General features: G+C 39.3%; 1 protein-coding gene across 1 annotated transcript in view; it reads right to left on the reverse strand.

The window, feature by feature from the left end:
- The window catches only part of LOC134531620 (chitinase-like protein EN03), a 68580-nt gene that overhangs the window by 18352 nt on the left and 30162 nt on the right, over positions 1-20066 (reverse strand). Inside the window, exons 2-3 of the mRNA XM_063367376.1 lie at positions 13662-13912; positions 343-475 (exon numbers count right to left, since the gene is read on the reverse strand). Coding sequence (XP_063223446.1) covers positions 343-475; positions 13662-13912 — 384 coding nt within the window. The remainder of the gene's footprint in view (positions 1-342; positions 476-13661; positions 13913-20066) is intronic.

Below are 20066 nucleotides of genomic sequence, written 5' to 3' on the forward strand. Positions count from 1 at the left end.
TCGGATCTTCGTCAGAAGCAGTATCTCATTATATAGGCATAGTTCTTACTCCAACGGTTATACGTGGTTTCAATATACATATAGGTATTTGATATACTTCCGCAATGGCCTAGCAATGCGATTTATGATAACTTAAGAAAACCACAGGAAATAATAGTTGTATTCGAGACCATTAAATTTTTTCAAATGACACTATTAGAGTTTTGCAAGCAATCTTACAACGATTAAAATTGGGTTTAGTACTACAAAATAAATGACGGCACATAAATAAACGGTTTTTCACTGTTTTGCTGCACCATATTTTAAATAGAGAGAAGATGAAATGCCGATAAAGTTACTCACCTAATGCCCCTCGATCCTTCTTCACTGGCTTAGGAGGGAACTGCCAGCACAGATCCAGACCATCAAATCCGTACTGACGCAGCAATGTGCGCGCAGAGCCGACAAAAGCCTTGCGATTGTCTTCAGACTCGAGCTGAAATGCACAGCAGACGCCGTGTATGTAATACAAAATCACTACTTATTAAAAAAATATGTAAGACAATGTTATAGGTCTAATGAACAACAAATATTAGCATATGGTAATATCTTTAGTTTGTACGCGTCTTTGCACCCAAAAGTTAGAATGTCTGAAAGGAAATACTATTATAAATATTTCAGCTTAATAAATGCGAATACACGCTAATATTTTTACAATGGCGCAGCTTGTTCAAAATAAGTAACAAGGCCGCATGGAAAATTTCAGTAATACCCAATTTAAACTTTGTAGATTTAAACGTGTCTGTTATTTTATTATTAATTTTACCATTGCTATTCAATATAGCTAAACTGTAAGTTTGAAATGTGAACTGACGGTGAAATATCAGTAGGTAATTGTCAAATCTAATTTTACATTTTAGACGAGTAAAACGCGTTGAGTCGAGGAATTTTTAAAAATATTTTAAGGTTTGTAAACATCTGAGTGTTCAATCCACTGGTTATAAGAACCAGGAAAAGTATAAATTCAAAACTTACATTTAAATATATACAGAATAATTATAAAGTCCGTGAAAAATTTCATAAATCGGTACAGCGAAATGGAAAAGAATAACGTAACAAATTATTTACCGCGTGAAATAACAACTTTCAAAGTTTTTTTGAATGTAGCGCCAAAAAGCTATTTTAAAAAACAACCGACAGGGGCGCTAGTGCATGTAGTTGCTGAAAATGGCTGCGAACCACGTAGAGAAAGCCTTTTGTGTGCTTGAATACGCCCCTAGCGAATCGGTAGTGAGTGTCCAAAGAGCTTTCCGTGGCAAGTTTAACAAAACACCACCATTTTACAATAGCATAATGAAGTGGTACAAGAAATTCGAGGAAGACGGCTGTTTGTGCGCCGCAAAACAGTCGGGTCGGCCAGGCGTGTCACAACATACAGTGGATTGTGTACGGGATGTGATGGTGCGGAGTCCCAAGAAGTCAACTTATCGGGCTAGTGCAGGATTGAACATCCCTCAGCCAACAGTGTGGAAAATTATTTGTAAGAGATTAAGAGTGAAGCCGTACAAATTGCAACTTCTGCAAGCCATCAGCCACGATGACAAATTGCTCCGACTGCATTTCTGCATTGCCATGCAGAACTGTCTCGAAGACGATGACTTTTCAAGCAAATTAATCTTCAGTGACGAAGCCACTTTTCATCTCTCAGGAAGAGTCAACCGACACAACACACGCATATGGGGGACAAAGAATCCACATGCAACTCTCGAACACGTCCGAGATTCGCCAAAAGTTAACGTGTTCTGTGCCATGTCAAACAAGACAGTTTATGGCCCTTTCTTCTTCGCTGAGAGAACTGTCACTGGTATCACCTACCTCGACATGCTGCAATTGTGACTTATGCCACAACTTGAAGCTGATAGCAGGGACTTCATCTTCCAACAAGATGGTGCTCCACCTCATTACCACAATGTGGTACGAGATTATCTGAATGAGACGTTGCCACATCCCTGGATGGGCAGTGGGGCGGCCGCTGACCAAGTGCTACTCCCGTGGCCACCACGATCACCGGACTTGACACCTTGCGATTTTTTCTTGTGAGGATACATCAAGGATAGTGTTTATGTTCCACCTCTACCACATAACCTTGACGAATTGAGACACCGCATCGTAGCAGCTGCTCTTACCATCACTCCTGATATTCTGGGTCGGGTATGGGCAGAATTGGACTATCGATTATATGTGTCGTGTGACGCAAGGTGGACACATAGAACATTTATAACTAGTGAAAAAAAACTTTGAGAGTTTTTCTTTCATGTGGTATATAATTTGTCACATAATTCTTAGCCATTTCACTGTACCGATTTTTTGAATTGTTTCATGGACTTTATAATTATCCTGTACAATAGTAATCATCTATATGTATATAATATAAATTAATATTTTATGTTTGTTTGTCCCTTATGCGTTTCTTAAAAATTAATCAGCTTTCAAAGAAACTTTGCACACTAGACCTTTAAAACACGGAGAAGATCACTGTCTAGGTGAGATAACGTACAAAAGGTGGCGCGCGAGTCGTATCGGATGATTACCAGTAAATATTTTATAATTACTATTTTCTATGGTCTGAATAGTAATATTTACGAGCAAGTGGTATCCATCGAGTTATTTGTCTATGAAGTGAGAAGCAAAACAAATCTTATAGCTGTATTAAAGTAAATAAATATATATAAAATTGACTGTTTGTTTGTTTGTCCCGTATGCGTTCATATACCATTCATCCGACTGCGATGAAACTTTGGGGGGTTCTTTGAGTTTCGGTTTACCGCTAAGACTTATGCATCAATGAATGAGGAAAGAAGCAGTTTTTTTTGGACTTCTGGGTGAAAGGCTATCTTTTGGACCCTTAACGAGGCACCGTGTTCTGCCCCATGCTCGCCTAACCCCATCAGCAAAGAGAGTATATCATTTAAAAATGTAAGTGAAGATTGGCTGTGCTCTGTACTTGCTCAGGTTCAGAATGGAAGCGAACAACTCATCGGGTACTACAGATAAACCGTTATCTACGCTTGAATGGAACTATTGAATCACAAGTAAAGATTTTACTGTTGTTAGGTCAATGCAATTTTTTCACAAGTATTTATATTGGAGAAATTTCTTTGTATTCATTGAACATTATACACATAAGTAGCTGTTGGAGTTTAAGAACCCAGAAAGAGAGAGAGAGAGAGAGAGAGAACTCACGATGTGGTTTGAGCAGAATGATTGCCAAATTAAATCATAGGAAGGGCCGAACTCACAGCAAGTCTGACGCCCTCTTTCACTGACCAAGTGACCATGCAATGTAAAATGCCACTTTTGCAAAAAGTCAGAAAAGAATGTAGGAATCTAGTTCATTGTACAACTATCGTTATCGGAGAGGATAAATGGGACAATAGAAGGTAAACGTGGTACAGCGACAAGTCCCTAACCTTGGGCCTATTGGAGGCTGGTTAGAGAGGGGTACTTACTGAATATCCATATGGCATTAGATATCCAGTGAGCTTTGAAAGCTCCTTGGGCAAAATTGCGTTACTCAAGGATGGCAAATGGGTTATTAAAGAGAACATCAGTGAGTCCAAATGGGAAAGTGTTTACCATGCAACTATTCCTTCCTACACACCTAGTACCAGAAGTGCTTAAAGACTGTTTGATGGGACCTCGGGTAGCCATACTGGAGTAAATAGAACTCTAGCCCAGATTCATCAACATTACTATTGTTATAGGTGTTGTCAGGATGTAGAGGCTTGGTGTAAACAATGTGATAACTGTTCTGCCAGAGTATCATGGTCGTGGAAAAATGGGATTATATAATGTTGGAGTCCTATATGAGAGGGCAGCTATTGCCATTGCTGGGCTTTTCCTTAAGACTAAAAGTTATAACTAGTGTTTACTGGTGGCCAGGGGCGCATATCTGTAGGATATGAAAGGGGGGTCCCTGCAAATTCGCACGGAATGACCGCGTGGCCTGAGAGTTTTGTGTGTGGGTTTTATCTGACAAATGTCATTCCTGGGTAGTGTGATTGTGTGTTTTTTACTATCGATATTTTAGCCTTTATGCATGCAATTAGCATAAAACTAAATATACAGAAAGTTTTCCATAAAAAATAATGTTGACATTTACCTTTATCTACCCAGATTTCGCAACCGCAAACAGGCCCCAAAAGTGAGCAGCTTATTAATCTCAGGTAGGGAGGCTGCAAACCCCTGCTCCCCCCATATACACTCATACTGGTGCAATTGATTATTTCATTAAGTGTCCAGAGGCTCATGCTCTTCCCAACCATGAAGTCAACCCGGGGCTGATGCATTTGTCAACAACATTGTCTGCAGATTCTGGGTACTCTCAGACGAAGGCTGCAATTTCGAATTGCCTATACTCAAGGAGGTGTGTCGGTTACTGTAGGAAAAAAAAAACAGGACTACATCCTTACATCCTCAGTAATATCATGGTGGAAAGTTTCAACAATACCCGATACAAGTATCTGGCTAAAGTTTTGGCTGACCACAAACAAGATTATGATGAACAATTCTAATTATTCCTGATGGCATATAGGGCTGACTGCCATTTGACTGACATTTGCGAGTATTGTGTTTGGATAGGAGTTGAGGCTACCCTGTGATGGCAAGTTCGGCTGTCCCATTTAGGAGCCAACCTTTACCACCGATTATGACAATCATTTAGGGAAGTGTATGGCACTCACACGCCATCAGGTTTTAAAAAAAACCTGCTTTTAGCGACCAATCACACGAAGAAAAGTTAAAATCTAATGGCTGATTCTACCGGATTTAAGGAACATGATTTGGTGTGGCGAAAGCTCAACTAAAGTGTTGAAATGACTAATTGATTTGATAAACCACATCCATAGAAGAAAGAGGGGAGGAATAAATGTGGTACATTTGGACCGATTAAGAAATATGCTGGAAGACATGTGTTACATGATCGAGACGAACAGGTTTTAGAAGGGTGCAGTGTTCCGAGGATACTAGAGGCAAGGCAGCGAGGCAGGCCAGCCAGTCCAGCACCGCCCAGTGGGGGGATTCTATGGAGGTCCCATCTCGTTTTTAAGTAGTGCCCGTATGCCCACGATGTGGCAATCCGTTAAGCGCAGTGATTGTCATCCCCGTCAAAGGAATGGCGCATATACAGAGGCCCGTATTCGTGAAGAGGTGTAACAGGAAATAATGTTCTTAGAGCTTTGGGTGTCAAGTCGATACTGATGAGGCGACATTCCAAAGGGCTGCCGAGACATTTCCAGAACAGAGCTGGGAGGTATATAAACGGCAAGGTAGACCTGCGAGAACAGTAAAGTGATGAGGACGAGTGACTCCTTGGTGAGCGAAAGAGCATGACGAGCGACAGGCTTACTGTGCAAAGGTTGCTGCATCGTGGACCGAAGCATCCGGGTGTTGTATGTGCAGCAGACGAGAGAGTAGTGCAAGGCAGTGCGTTGAGACAGAACTGCGCAGTAAGAGATGAGCAGTAGAGAGAGCCACTGTCGGGCAGAGCTCCAGTGGGGAGAGTAAAAAGTGGAATTAATTTAAGGTAATTAATGTACAGACAGGCAGTTAAATATCGTTATAACTTATTAAATATTGTAAAAAAATAAACAAATAAAAATGAGTTTTAATTAGTTGGTTATGCTTTTGGATCTGTTTCTATACTCGTAACAGAACAAATAATGACAGATGAGGCCTTAATGCTCGAGTTTGAATGCATTGACAGCAGGTAATGGCACGACACGGAGGCTTCATGGCAGGGAGATTCTCCAGTGGTTTTTCTACTATGACTCTCACCGCACAATGAGGAAGGGAACTGACCGGGTAATTTTGGCCCATAAACCAGAAATGTTGACCACTAGACAAAAAAGGCAAGCTCAGAATAATTATTTAACTCTAAATAATGGCATTCCATGACATATCACGATAAGATATAAGATATAAGTTAGAAAACAGCTTTCCTTATTGCCAGGATATTTTGTACGGAAATGGTTTACTGTAGAAACACCAATCTTTAAACTTAAAAATTGTAGCACCAGAAAATGGATTTATTGAGTTCTTTGGAAAATAAATACTTTTTTATTTATTATTTTCGGCAGGTTTATTATCCAGAATAATCTTTCTGCACACAGTGTTTCATGCATACCAAGCAATTTTACCAATTGTTTGAAAACAATTATGTATTTTACAGCAATAATACACATATGTAATTAGTTGTTTTAACTTGTTTATTCGATGTGTGATATAATGAAAGAATAAAGAAATTAATTCATTTATTTGAGGTGAATTAAATATTGAATGAATAGTTGGAATAATTTTAGGCCTATATGCGAGTTTGGTATTTTTATACTGTAGTTCTGATAGATAAGTAAGGATCAATTTGCATGAAATAGTCGAAACGACAAATGAGCATAGGTACCTCTGTAGCGTAGTCGGATGCACACCGGCTTACGGTGTGAGGGTTCTGGGTTTAAGTACTGGGTAATGCATGGGTGTAAAATTTGTACTCATTGAAGATACTTGAGAAAAATATAAATAAGCACTTAATGACAAATTTAATTCTGTCTGCTTATTCAACGATAGCCGCAGACCATTTATCAATAAAAAAGGGGGTTGTCTGTAAAGTCGGTTTACGGACGATAATTTTACGTGATAACGTCATAAGAAAACATTGATGAAAAATTGCATACTTTTATGAATTGAATTGAATTATTATAACTGAATTATCATTATTTTGTATATACAAAGAAAGGTTAATTGAAAATTATAATTTTTTTCATTGAATACTAAATAAAAGCAGATGACTTTTTATACGATCGTTTATATGAGATAATAATTTTTTAGTCAAAATTGTAACATAACCTATTATTACTGCACTCGCCGACCGATGCTACTTATTTTTAATAATCAACGAACAAATATATGAGATTATATCGCTAATCAAATTCTTAAAATGCAAGAATTAATTACCTTTTTTTGCAGCAATTGTAGTAATAAACAATGGAAACCACACTAAATTTTCACTTCACTTTATAAACAGTTCACGTGTAGGTTGTGTGCTGCGCTGTGTCTCTTCTACTCGGACGCATCGGCCGATGGAGTGGAAGAGAGATAGATGCGTCACAAGCCGATCGTGCCTCTCTATCGCTTGTTCCGCGCTCTCGCTTGCACGCTCGGCTCAGGCGGAACGTGACAATGAGTCATGCTTTTTCGTGCGTGCAGTCGGCGTTCATCGATTTATAAGACGTTATCACGTCAAAAGGAAACGACAAATTGAACAATATGTTATTTTGCGATTAACATCATATGAAGAATGGTCGTTTGGATGGATGCCATTCTTGCGAAAATGTCGGGATTTGCGGATCGGTTGTATATAGAAAAGTTCCCTGGATGTACGACCTAGGTAAGTAATTTAATTTATAATTAGTATGCAGTACTATTGGTAGTTGGTCATAATTTTGCTAGATTGGTTTTTACGCACCTGAAAGTGATTGTTGGAAAGTGAACGGTTGTTTAGGTCAGATTGGTGATATTAAAAAAAAGTATATTTTTTTTTGTAGCTAACCTAACTTAACAAACACTACACTTGATTCTACAGTTTTATTTGTAGCTAACTAACTTCCGGAAAGTTAAATGGTTAATTAATGTGAACTGCTTAAAATATCGGATTTCGACTCCACAGAATGGTTAAAAACTAAACAGGAATTTATTAAATTAATTTTTGGTTGTTAACATTTTTTAGAGTGGCCCTTTTTTTCCACTTATCGATTAAACATTACATCTACACGTTTGGTTCCTTGCGCACTCTTGTAGTATATAACCGTCAACAATTATACTATTTTGCCTTTACAGCTGCTACCAATCTATTCGCGAACTGTCAAAATCTCACCAGTTCCTTCATGGCGCGGGCAATATATCGCCGAAGAGTTTGTTTTTGACATAAATCTCTTTGAAATCACACCGAAACATGCAGGCTAGAGAACATAAATCTATGCTGTAACGACAAGGTCTATATTGTTTGCCTTATAATTTCCTTACTATTATATTAGTCTTAGAGACGTAAGTGCGGTGTAAAAAATTAACGTATATAGTCAGCTCACTGAATCGACCTTGAGTTTGAGTCGCGGGCGTTTGTGTTGGCGGGGAAGGGGAACCGCGAAGATTGGTCAAAACCTGCTCTCTCGCTCCTTTCTATTTAGTGCAGCTCACGACTCAAACGGGATGGTAGGTGTGTGTGTATAGAGTTTATTTAGATCGATCGATTTAAGTTGAAAATAGTTTATTTTGGACAATATTTATATGTAAAAATGTCAAGAGAGCCTATAAAATGTATTAAATACTATATGCGAGCCTGAGCCCGTGCAAGAGAGAGCCAAAAATATAAATCACGCATATCGTTGGAAAGAGGAGGCTATGGAACATGCTCAGTGTCCAGTTCCGAGTGAAGATGCACCCACATCGTCGAATATGAATATAAATAAATAATAGTGTACCATAAAGTGTCTGTTTTGTTTTAAAAGTTTTTGTACATAATCAAGGTCACGTTTTCAATTCAATCCATTACGTTAAGAGCCAATCGGTGACATAGATGTTTCATGTTAAGGCAACGGCCATGTGTTCCGTCAAAGCCCCACTTATATATTTTTTCTTCTAGAGACATGGTTCGACGCTTACTTGTACACAGCAGTAATTTCGCTACCGTGTCCACAGCTGCTTCCCGCAGTGGTCGGACCAACCTGAAGTTTCTCTTCCAGTTCTCGCCCGACCGACGTCATAAGCTACTCCGCCTCGCTCCACTTGACTGTGCCCGCACACATGAACTCTTACATTATTAAACGTACTTCAACCTGTTATCCTCCATGGTACTTGCAGAATAATTACTTACTCACGCACTTCTCTGTGCTGTATTGTACCAATAGTCATGACCGTATCTGATGAGCATATCGAATTTAACAACCTGTGTCAGAATTACCTCTATCCCTGCGTGGTTACTGCCCTAAATCAAATATCACCGAGCACACCGCGTTCCACAGCTGACCGTCTGGCTCCCTCTGTCGCCGCACGCTCTTTGAGGCTAGCCACCGCCACTGATGTCACTAGCCAAAGAACCAAGTCCAACAAAGACTGTAACCATTACCTCAGAGACTCATTTCGTTAAGAGCGAGCCAGAATAATCAATGTTAACTACCCTGATATATAATATATTTGTATAACAAAGTAAAAATTTGAATACAATTAATTCAAGAACTTATAATTTATGATAACTGTAAATATTGTTACGAGTTAGGACAATGGATCAGTAAGGATAGCTTAGTTAAATTGATAGAGTTTTATTTTCTACTAATATTTACATTACTAATTAAATCACTACACTTAATATCTGTTCACAAATAACTAAGTATCTGTCAAGTACACAGTTCACATTCCTCACTGGAGCTAGGCTCAAAAGTGGTTCACCCCTTACCCCGAACATGTCGAAACACACAGTTTCGTGCCACATGGCCACACACATAGTCCCATCGCTTCGCATCTGCGCCGCTCGCAATAATCTCAATTCACTCAATTCACCTGTTGGAAATCTCGTGGAGACCGGTGTCGCCGCTTTTATACCAGTTGGCAGCAGTGACGTGCCCAGGATTTTGCTCTGGGGGGGGGGGGGGGATCAGGCAGAAGGCTAGGGCCTTTCCGGGGGGCCTGGGGGGTATGGAATACCCCCCAGCTAGGCGGGGGTCCGGGGGTCCTCCCCCAGGAAAATTTTGAAAAATACGTGTTCAATATTGCTGATTTAGGCTATCTAAAAATACTGGCCGTAACTTCATAAAAGTCAGTTTTATGAAGTCAGTTTACTCCAACATTCTTGAGCTTGTCGGGAGGGGATGCTTCGTATACATCCGTTTACAGCAGTATAGTTACGCTAAAAATGGAAAGTGAACTAAGTTTAATTAAACATTTATGCTTGTGTCATTGAATTTATTTTAATATACCAAATATTTTTTTTTTCATTTTATGAATTTAATATTAAAATATTTTTAGCCCTGGGGGGGGGGGGGGGTTCCGGTCCCGCTCGTCCCCCCCCCCCCCCCCCCCCCAGGCACGCCACTGGTTGGCAGTCTTTCTCGAATGGACTGGAGTGGTTGTGATGTGTCACATCATTCTAGGCCGACCCGAAACCAGAAGCATCTTGAAACGCGTCGGAATCAGGTGGGGTCTCTGTAAGCCCGTAGAATTACCAGGACATTAAGGGATAAATGACAGCACCGAGAAAGGAGTGAGCGGGAGAAGGGGGTTGGCGAATTCGGGCCACTCGAATCCCCAAATGTATACGCGCGTGACATCAGTGGCTGTGTGGGCCTGCCAGGCCAAACTTCCGCTCAGGCACCTAGCAAGCAATGCGGTCTTGCCTCCCAGTTTGTAATACTGCCTCTCCTTAAACCTGTTCGTCCTGAAAAGGTAAAACATCTCTTCTGGTATATTTTTTAAATCAGTCCAAATGAACCACTTTTATTCGTCTCCTCTTTTCCCTCTTGATGCAGTAGACCACATAATTGAGCCATTTCAACACTTCACATGGGCCTTCCCATGCTGCTTGAAGCTTAGGGCACCATCCCTTCTTTCGATGCGAGTTTTACAGCCACACCAAATCACCATCCTGATATCCATTCAGGTCAAATCTCGTCTTAATTCAGTTTGTCGCTAATCGGAGTTTCTTATGAGCTTGATAGTGTATGAGTGCCATACGATCCTCCAGACTATTGATATAGTCAGTGGTACAGTCAGCTCTTGACGAAGATGGCCGAACTTGATATAACAGGGCAGCCTCAACTCCTGTTCAAACACAATACTCGCAGGGATCTGTCCAGTGGAGTAATGGATAGCTGCCCCATATGCCATAAGTAATAACTGAATGTGTTGATCTAAATCCTGTTGATGGTCAGCCACAATCTTGGCAAAATGTTCCTCGAGAGTTCTGTTGTACCTCTCCACCAAGTCATTGGTCTGAGGATTTAGAGGTGTAATCCTGGTTTTTATTTTTTCCCAGTAACCGACACACCTCCTGAAATAATGTCTACTTGAAATTGTAGGCTTGGTCTCAGTGAATCTCCATTGGTACCCGAAATCTGTAAATGCAGTTACATACTTTTACATATGCATTTATAGTGGCTTCTTGGTTAGGAAGTGCATAAGCCTCTGGCCATTTAATGAAATAATCCATAGCTACCAGAGTATACTGATCACCATCTTTAGTCTAGGGAAATGGTCCAGCGACCTTCTCAAAAAAGGGCTCCCACATTGTAAGCCCTCATTTTCCCACTGCTCCAGTGTTGTGGCTTTTTTCTAGTAGAGTATACTTCGCATTGTCTACAACAAACCTCCACATCCTTGCGGCACTTCAACCAATAGTAGCATTGACAGATCTTGGCTCTTTTTGTTCACCCCTAGATTATATCCAGGATTTCTTTCAACGACTCTGCCATTAGTCTCTTCGGAAGAAGTATTTGCGTTGTAACTACTTTTAAATTTCCCATGCCCTCATTTATAGTCCATTCACCATCCTTAAGTAATCCCACAGTGCCCAATAATTGTTCACAACCCTTTGGTCAATGGATATCTAATGCCATGATGGATATCCAGTACTGTTTTCTAGCCAGCTTATACTGGGTCCCATGTCAGGATCTTATTGATATGCTGCTTTCAAGCTGGCATCATCCCATTTATCTTCTTTGTTATTTATGGCTGTTTGCCGAAAGCCTTCGATTCCCCTAATTTTTATCTGCCCTTTTGCAATGGTTGCAGTCTACTTTGTAGGGTCTTCAGAACCTAACTACCACCTGGATATATCTGGCCACCTACTGGACATGCTTTCCTGACCACTAAATATATGTGTATAGCTTTTATCAAGACATGGCTGGTCACAGACTGGATGTGTCTTGCAACTGACTGGAGGTGTCTGGCAAATAAACTGGCTGTGTTAGGCCAACGACTGGATGTTCTTGACTACAAACTGTAATTGGCTTACCACCAACTGGACTTGTATAGCAAACTGGACGTCTTTGGTCGCTGACTGGACATACCTAGCCACAAACTGAATGTTTCTGGCCTACGATTTCATGCCTGGGCCTTGACTGCACGCGTCTTTCCAACATCTGGATGTGCCTGGTTAATCGACTTATATGTAGAAATGCCATGAAAACACATGTCAAGTCATGCATAGGTCTCGCTTAGTCTTCTAATAAGACTGGATAGAAAACGAGAAATGCTTGTAATTTGCTTGTTGTTTGTACCTGTATATGTTACATACTAAGATTCTTTATTTGTAATGTTGTTCTATTTTTTTAATTTTTTAATTGTAAATATAGTTAAATTTTTTTTACGTTCATCAATGATCGAACTATGGTGATCGATTCAATAACTATATTTATGGGTGAACCTTTTTGATGATTTTTGGAATTTCCCCGAAATTCTAGGTCAATAATTACAGATTTTCAAGATAAGGCCATATTTAAAGATGGCGGGCCTCCTAGCAATAAATAATTTCTGCACTCTGGTGCGTAAAAATAAAAGTAATATGGCAGCAGTGTCAGCTGGCACAAGAAAACAATATGTCGGATTCAAGATGGCGACCTTCAGCAGACAGAAGAAAGATGGCTGCCATGATGTCATGCAAGCTGATGTAATACCTGCAAAGGTAAAACGTAGTGGGAGTCAGTAGACCATCTGTCGCTACAGGGAAACAGATGGCTTCGCTGGGTCCGAACTGAGGACTCCGTGCTCCGTGATGTGAGTGCGTTTTATATTAAAATTTAATTAAGTAAATTTATTATGAATTTTAAAAATTATCCTGTTATAAATTGGACAATATTTACGGATTTTCAAGTTGGCAGACGATTTAAAAATTCGCAGAGATTTTTTTTGTTAAAAAATTATTGATTAAACATTTTTATAAATTTTAAATATTTTTCCATTAAAATTGCAAAATGTTTACAGAATTTCAAGAAGGTGGCTGTAACGAAAACTGCAACGTTTATAAAATCCAAGATTGTGACCATAAAGAAAATTTAAAAATGGCTGAAAGTTCTAGAATTCAAGTTGGAAAAATGTTCTAGAATTCAAGATGGTGGAAAATTGTAGACACCAAGATGATGGAAAACCAAATGGTGGATCCAAGATAGTGGTAGGGGTCAAGGTCAACATCAAAGGTCAAGGTCATCCAAGATGGCCACCTTGACATCACAACTTCAAGATGACGGACAGCGGCTCCAGTTTCACGAACCAGAACCAGTAGCAGGAGGAACTATTATATACTACTGCTAAAATGAAAAAAAAATTAAAATATATAACTGTATTCAAAGAGTTTCGATACACTTCTTGAAAATGTAACTGAAATTTTTGTAATGTTAAGGCTAAATCTGATATTTAAAATCCTTTACATATTAATCTAACGTCAATAGTAAAAGTTTATAAGCACTGGTCAGACAGATCAATTAGTCCCACAGGACCGAACCATCAGAACCCGATGCCAAATGTCGTGTGACTAAATACCCGCCTCTGCACCATCTGCTCCAACGGCTCAGACAGACGTGACTTCGCAATTGTAGCAGGCCCTTAATGGCTAGAACATGTTCTGACTAGAAGCAGGTACTGACCAGCGTGAGGTACTTCTCATGGTCATGTAGGTCACTGTGACAGCCGACAGATAGCATCACGTGCAGACCAGGGAATCGCTTCTTGAGGCCGGTGATGGCGAGGAAGTTGCCCGTGGTTGGCACTGTTTCCAGCTGTTCGTCCTGTGGTGTAAGCTTGTAGCTGGTGGCATCCAGTACGGCATAGCCGTACACAAGGTGCGTGCAGTAGGTCAGGCTCGGCTCGATGTCCTGCACTTGGAACTTGGCCGCGCCTGCACATTCACACACACATGACATTAAATGCAACACAAAATTTTGTTCTAATGCACCAAGGCCCATGAAGAAGATAATATGTGTCAAAATACTGAAATTACTTCATGGCAGCTTGTTTGCCTTCCGCATCGCCTGTAAACGCCTACCAAACAAATGCTCGACAAATGGTTTAATGAAATGGAAATCGCTGGGTGCCAATAACAACTCAAAGCTGAAAAGTTAATGGTTCATGCCCGAACATCTATCAAAATTGCCATAACAATACATTCATGCTTTTGGTTGAGTGTTGTCTAGTATGGCACCGCAGCAAAACAATGCCCCTTTAGTAAACCATTCCAGCAGGTGACAATAACCAGCATAATTTGTTTTTTAAAGTAGGGGAAGCTCGGTAATTCTGAATCAACTTAGAAACTGAAGGAAGAATGGGGTAAATAAAAATGTTGGTAAATATAACCCCCAGAAGTGGGGGACAGTTTCCGAAGTCATCAGGTTATTGACAAATATGTGGCATGAGGGCATGGGCCTTTCTTGTAAGTAAATTTAGGGGGGGGGGGGACATGGGATGTAAATATATTTGGCGAATAGAAGTAAAAATATCCAAATAGAATGTATTGTATGTAATGATAATAATAGTAACAATGTAATGATAATAATGTAATTTTGAATGAAGAATTGTGTAGAATGCTTTGAGACGAGAGAATTCACACTTGGGAAAATATCACACAAAATACACTTAATTCTAAGAGACAGAAACAAAACATTTCTTAAATGAAAGACATTATTCTGAGAATCGTAGAAACTTAAAGATAAGAAAAATGAAAAAAAAAAAAAAAAAACATTGAGTGCTATTCTGCTGAATATCACTCTCACTTCTTATGTATACAACAGTAAACATAGTACATAGATAATGCAAAAATAATATTATAATAAACTGTCATAAATCATAAATCCTTTGCTAGAAACTGATTTCAATGCATTCTAGTGGATGTTTGGCAACCATCGATAGATATGCTACGACAAAATTCTACAGATAGCAGCACTATCGCGCGAATTAATTGGCGTAATTAAGTCTTTAAAAAATAAAAGTTTCCAGTTTCCACATATCTTTTGTTAGAAGAAATCTAATGCTGTGCATTGCTTTGGCGAGTTTAGTCAACAAGAAACACTATGTTACAGAATTTGCGGCAGTGGCACCTAGTTTGTGTTGACATAACAATGGGTATATATATGTATAGCACTGATCTCTCCGCTAGAGAGTACGGTAAATATGCCACGAAACCATGAAATTCCAAAGAGAAAACAAGTTAGATAAAAACCATGCCTTGTCGCTTCTGTCAGGTACTTTTTATTCTGTGATGCAGTGTTCAAAGTTTACCTCAAACAGAATAGAAACTTGTAATGAATCGAAACAGCATATAAATTGGTCCCTGTATCCCATCCCTGTGTCCCCTCCACAAGGAATTTTTTGAGGGGACGTGTCCCCCCAATCCCCCCTGCCAGAGAGGCCCATGTATGAGGGAATTCAAACAAGTTGTGGATTAAAGTAGATGACTATGGAGAAGCTGGAAGACAAGTGGCACTAGTGGTATTTGTGCAAAAATCCTGAGGTGGCTAGGGCCCACATCGAGAATGACAGAATATTGAGGTTAGAAAGCAGAGATTTTAGTAACTGAGATAAAGGATCAGTTGAAGAATAAGGAATTAAATAAGTAACATATGCTTAAAAAGTACTCAGAGGGTGTAATTATTAAATCTAGTTCAGGCTTCAAGAGGATGCCACAGTATGACATCTTGAATAGTCTTGATGGATGGTATAGACACCACCTTTAAATTTCAAAAAAAGTACTTGGCAGATAGTGTGACATTTTAATTTCCAAAGTTTTTTTGCTGAGAACATGATTAGGATATTACTCACAATAATTTGACCACCATCGTTCTCTAGGAAGAATTATCTTAGATTAGCTTTTTTGTCTGAAATGAGGTATTTCTTTATATGCACAGAGTGCACAAGGGAAGATATTAATGGGTTACATATTCTACAAATTTGGTGCGAAAGGCACCATTTTGGATAAATATAATTAGGTTTATAATTTCACACAGCTGGATCATGAGATTCAGTACTAAAATTTTCTGTTACTGACTATTCTGATATTGTTATGATGATTTTTGTTCATCAATACCTTTTTGATCCACCACACAGGATATATACCACCTTCTCTACTCCTTGGTGCCAGTATGAATTCAATCGAAATCACATGGGGTTAGTTTTGGAAGTAAAGCTTTAAATAATATTGTTGATCACATGCTCAGTGATTTAGAATTCTAATTTGTTTAAAAACACATCGATGATGTTATAGCTTAGAGCCCTAGGTTCCACAAAAATACTTTTTCTTTCACAAGAGATCTTGATCATCTTCGGAAGCCAGGCCTAAATGTAAATCCCAATAAGATATCTTTGGACAAATAGCATGATCAATTTATAAAATCTATTTCATTTTTGAAAGCAAATTTTATTTAGTTCCTGATAAAATTGCCTCCATATTTAACTTCGGGCATACAAAGAACCTAAAGAGTGTGCAGAGGTTTCGGGGTCTGTTAGATAATGTTTTACACTCATTTTATAACGACTTTTTGCCTAAGTTGCCTCAAAATTCAATGGCCTTCATAAGAAAAAAGTATATAATATTAAGTATGATGATAAAGATAAAGCCATCAACAAGCTTAAGCAGTTGATAACTTCACTTCCTGTTTTGGTCTTAAATGACTTCAACAAAAGTAAATCTTCTCTGGCATTTCTACAATTGTTAGGTCATTAGGAGTATGGTATCCTGAGACTTATCATTTTTGCCAGCCGAATGCATTCCGATTACGAGAACAGACTCGAAACATGAGAACGAATCATTTGCTTGTTTGTTTGGTATTGAGAAATTTTAGTACTAATTAAACTGTCAGGAGTTTGACTGGTTTACCGACAATCAGGCCTTAAACTTATTTTTTTTTAATCACCTTGTTCAGCTGGGTAAGCTAGGGCCTTGAGTGCTAAGGCTATCTAATTTTTTAAGTTCTGTCACATCAATGGATGCGAAAATGTGGTTGCCAATTTGCTTTCGCGAATGTTAAATTCTGATTAGTTTATCATGAAAGATTGTTTGCCAAATGTTTTTACAAGTACTGCTTGTAAAATTTTCCCTGACTCATATTTTAACTTAAATGAATGTCAATGCGATCATCCAGAACTCCTACCTTTGGCAGGAGTTATGTTGCAAAGTAAAACAATTTGTGGATGCTTGTCATGATGGTTAAGTTCCCAATCCACCCCAGTGCACGAAGTTTGGCTCATATAGAACTGATCCTACAATTGCCCCTTTACATGCATTACATAAGAACATTTTTAGTCTATGATATGTTCTCGCATGAAAAAATAAAATCTGATAGTGTGGTGGATATTTCCTCTAAGTTCTTTATCATGATTTATATTGAAACAACAAAGGCTACCTCGATCACCAATACTATTAGGGACCAAGTGTACAAGCTGTTTGGTGCTCCAGGCATTGTCATTTCCTACATTAATTCTCTATGTATCCAGGGGTTGTTAGCCCCCCCCCCCACGCTTTGGTTTTGTTAACGCAGCCTTCTTAGCATCAGCCCTACTGGCCTGAGGCCCCCATGGGCGCGGATATGGATAAACCATATACACAATCGGGAGAGGTGTAAGAGCTCCGGCTATGAACAGAGGTTGAGGCTACCCATCCCAGCATATTCATCACCTCAGCCCCCCACCTCACTCAGCTCAGCAGACAGTTGGCTGTGTCCTTACCCCTTAGACCTTATCAGCACTTCTGGCACCTACCCCGATAAACCACATCACACTGGGACCCCTCAGTCACCTTGGGAACCTGTGGTCCAGTGGAGGCCTACCCAACCTCTCCTAGCTGTCTAGGCTTTTAACTGAAGCTGTATCGCCACTCACTGCGTCGTCTGATCATCGGGCTAGGGAAGCCTTAGATTCTGCTCCAAGCGATTGGAGCACCACCACCAAGTACGAAACCTACCCATTGTGATCCTGGGCCATTAGACGGAACCTTAGCGGAGATGTCCATTTGCACAAGGATCATCCCGTACTCCTGCCAACTTCAGTGACGTCTAGGGCTTACCAACAATGCCGCAATCAGAGCTGGCTGGATGACCCCGAAGTTATCTCAGTCTCTCCCCCGACCATCTGTACCACCTGTACAGCCGACAAGGGTCCGAGTGCCCCTGAAAATGCCAGTGGCACACAAAGACTCCGTTCCATTTACCTTGGTTCCTCACAGTAAAACAGGCCATTGGGATTCGTCACCAGGGCTCAGTAGTCGAAACCCCCAGAAAGATTTCAGTCACATTTTCTATTGCCCACAGATTCAGCTCTTCCACGATTTTTGGTACCCTGATAGAAAAACTGAAGATGCCTGAGGCAAAGGGCTACTAGCCTTTCTCGCTATACTTTACAGATATAATTAGGTTCTAAACTACATATTAGCATAATGAGAATAAAACCCAAAACAATTATATAAAAAATGTGTAGGTATTTTTTCTTTTCTAAAAAATGCAGACCCTTATATAACTTTTTCTTACCGAACACCATAAAATGAAAATTCATACTTTTTACATTGAAAATGACCGACATTCAGGAAAATTTCCGATTTTTTATTTTTTATTTTTGGAAACTTTACTATAAAAACAATCGAATATTTAAATGCAAAGATATGTCAAAATTCCAAGTCACTGATCGACTGCTTTTAGATTTTGCGAGCACAAACATATGGAGACTGAATACCTCACTTAAATAATAATATTTGAAAAAAAAACCCACTAAAATGTAACTTTTTAATTTATTTGCAGTGAGCTGCAGCGAAGGTAACTGTAGGGGTACATTCCTCCAACTTCACATGCGCTAGGATTATGTTGCACATGTGCAACCGTTGGAGGTATGCACCACTATGGTTCGCTGCAGCTCACCCCGTACACCAGCCGTGTTCGAACGTTTTTTAAAATGAAAATATAAAAGTGAGATTATGTTACACTTCTTTAGGCACATTATATAAAAAAGGGAGTGAATTTTTACGATGCGCGCGCAGCATGCAACAAACATTGACAGGATGAAAAAAAGGCTGCATACAAATAATACATAAGTAAAATTATGTTATACTTCCTTGGGCACATTATGAAAAAATTAAGAGGGCGAATTTATAAGATACGTGCGCAGCATGCAAGGAAATATAGCACTCAGGGACAATGTAGCTTCCTATTAGTGAAAGAATTGTCAGAATCGAATCAGTAGTTACAGAGATTACCCCATACATATGTTTCTTGTAGTAGAGTAGAAATTATGCCATTTATACTTTATTGTTTGATTCTCGAACTTGTCACTTTTAAAGAATAGTAATTAAATTACATTTTTCGTATTGATCAAATATTGAACCGAGGATGGATATCGATTGTATCTGTCACTAAATTAAAAACAATTTTTTAATGTTTTTTTGGAAATTTTCCCGAATTTCTAGCTTAATAATTAGAGAATTTCAAGATGGTGGCCAAGACGGCTGACAAGATGGAGGAAGCCACGGTAATAAATGATTCCTGCACTCTAGCTGTCAAAATTTAAACTAATATTTCGGTACCTAGCACACTCTATCAGACGAAAACAATATGTCGTATTCAAGGTGGCGGCCTCTAGTAGGCGAAAACAAACAACTCTCATATCGCCATACTGTTTGGCATAATATTTACCTTGGCATTAGTGGCGAGAGGTCAGTCTGTCAGGTGTCTTCCATGGAGGAAGGATCCATCAACATTTTTATTTTGTCCTCACCGGGTTCAAACCGAGGACTCCATGTCGTAAGTGCGTTTATAAAACAAAAATGTATTAAGTATATTTAAAAAAAAAATTTAAATTCTTCTCCTTTAAAATCGATTAATATTTACGGATTTTCAAGATGCGGCCATTACTTAAATTGAAACATTCTAGAATCCAAGATGGCGGTCGTAATGAAAAAGTACAACGATGAAATCTTACACATACAAGATGGCGACCGTAACGAAAATTGTAACATTCTAAAATCCAAGATGGTGGGCGTAACGAAATGTGCAAACATGACGGCCGATGTCAAGATG

This window comes from Bacillus rossius, chromosome 5, assembly GCF_032445375.1.
Source record: "Bacillus rossius redtenbacheri isolate Brsri chromosome 5, Brsri_v3, whole genome shotgun sequence".
Lineage (NCBI taxonomy): Eukaryota > Metazoa > Arthropoda > Insecta > Phasmatodea > Bacillidae > Bacillus > Bacillus rossius.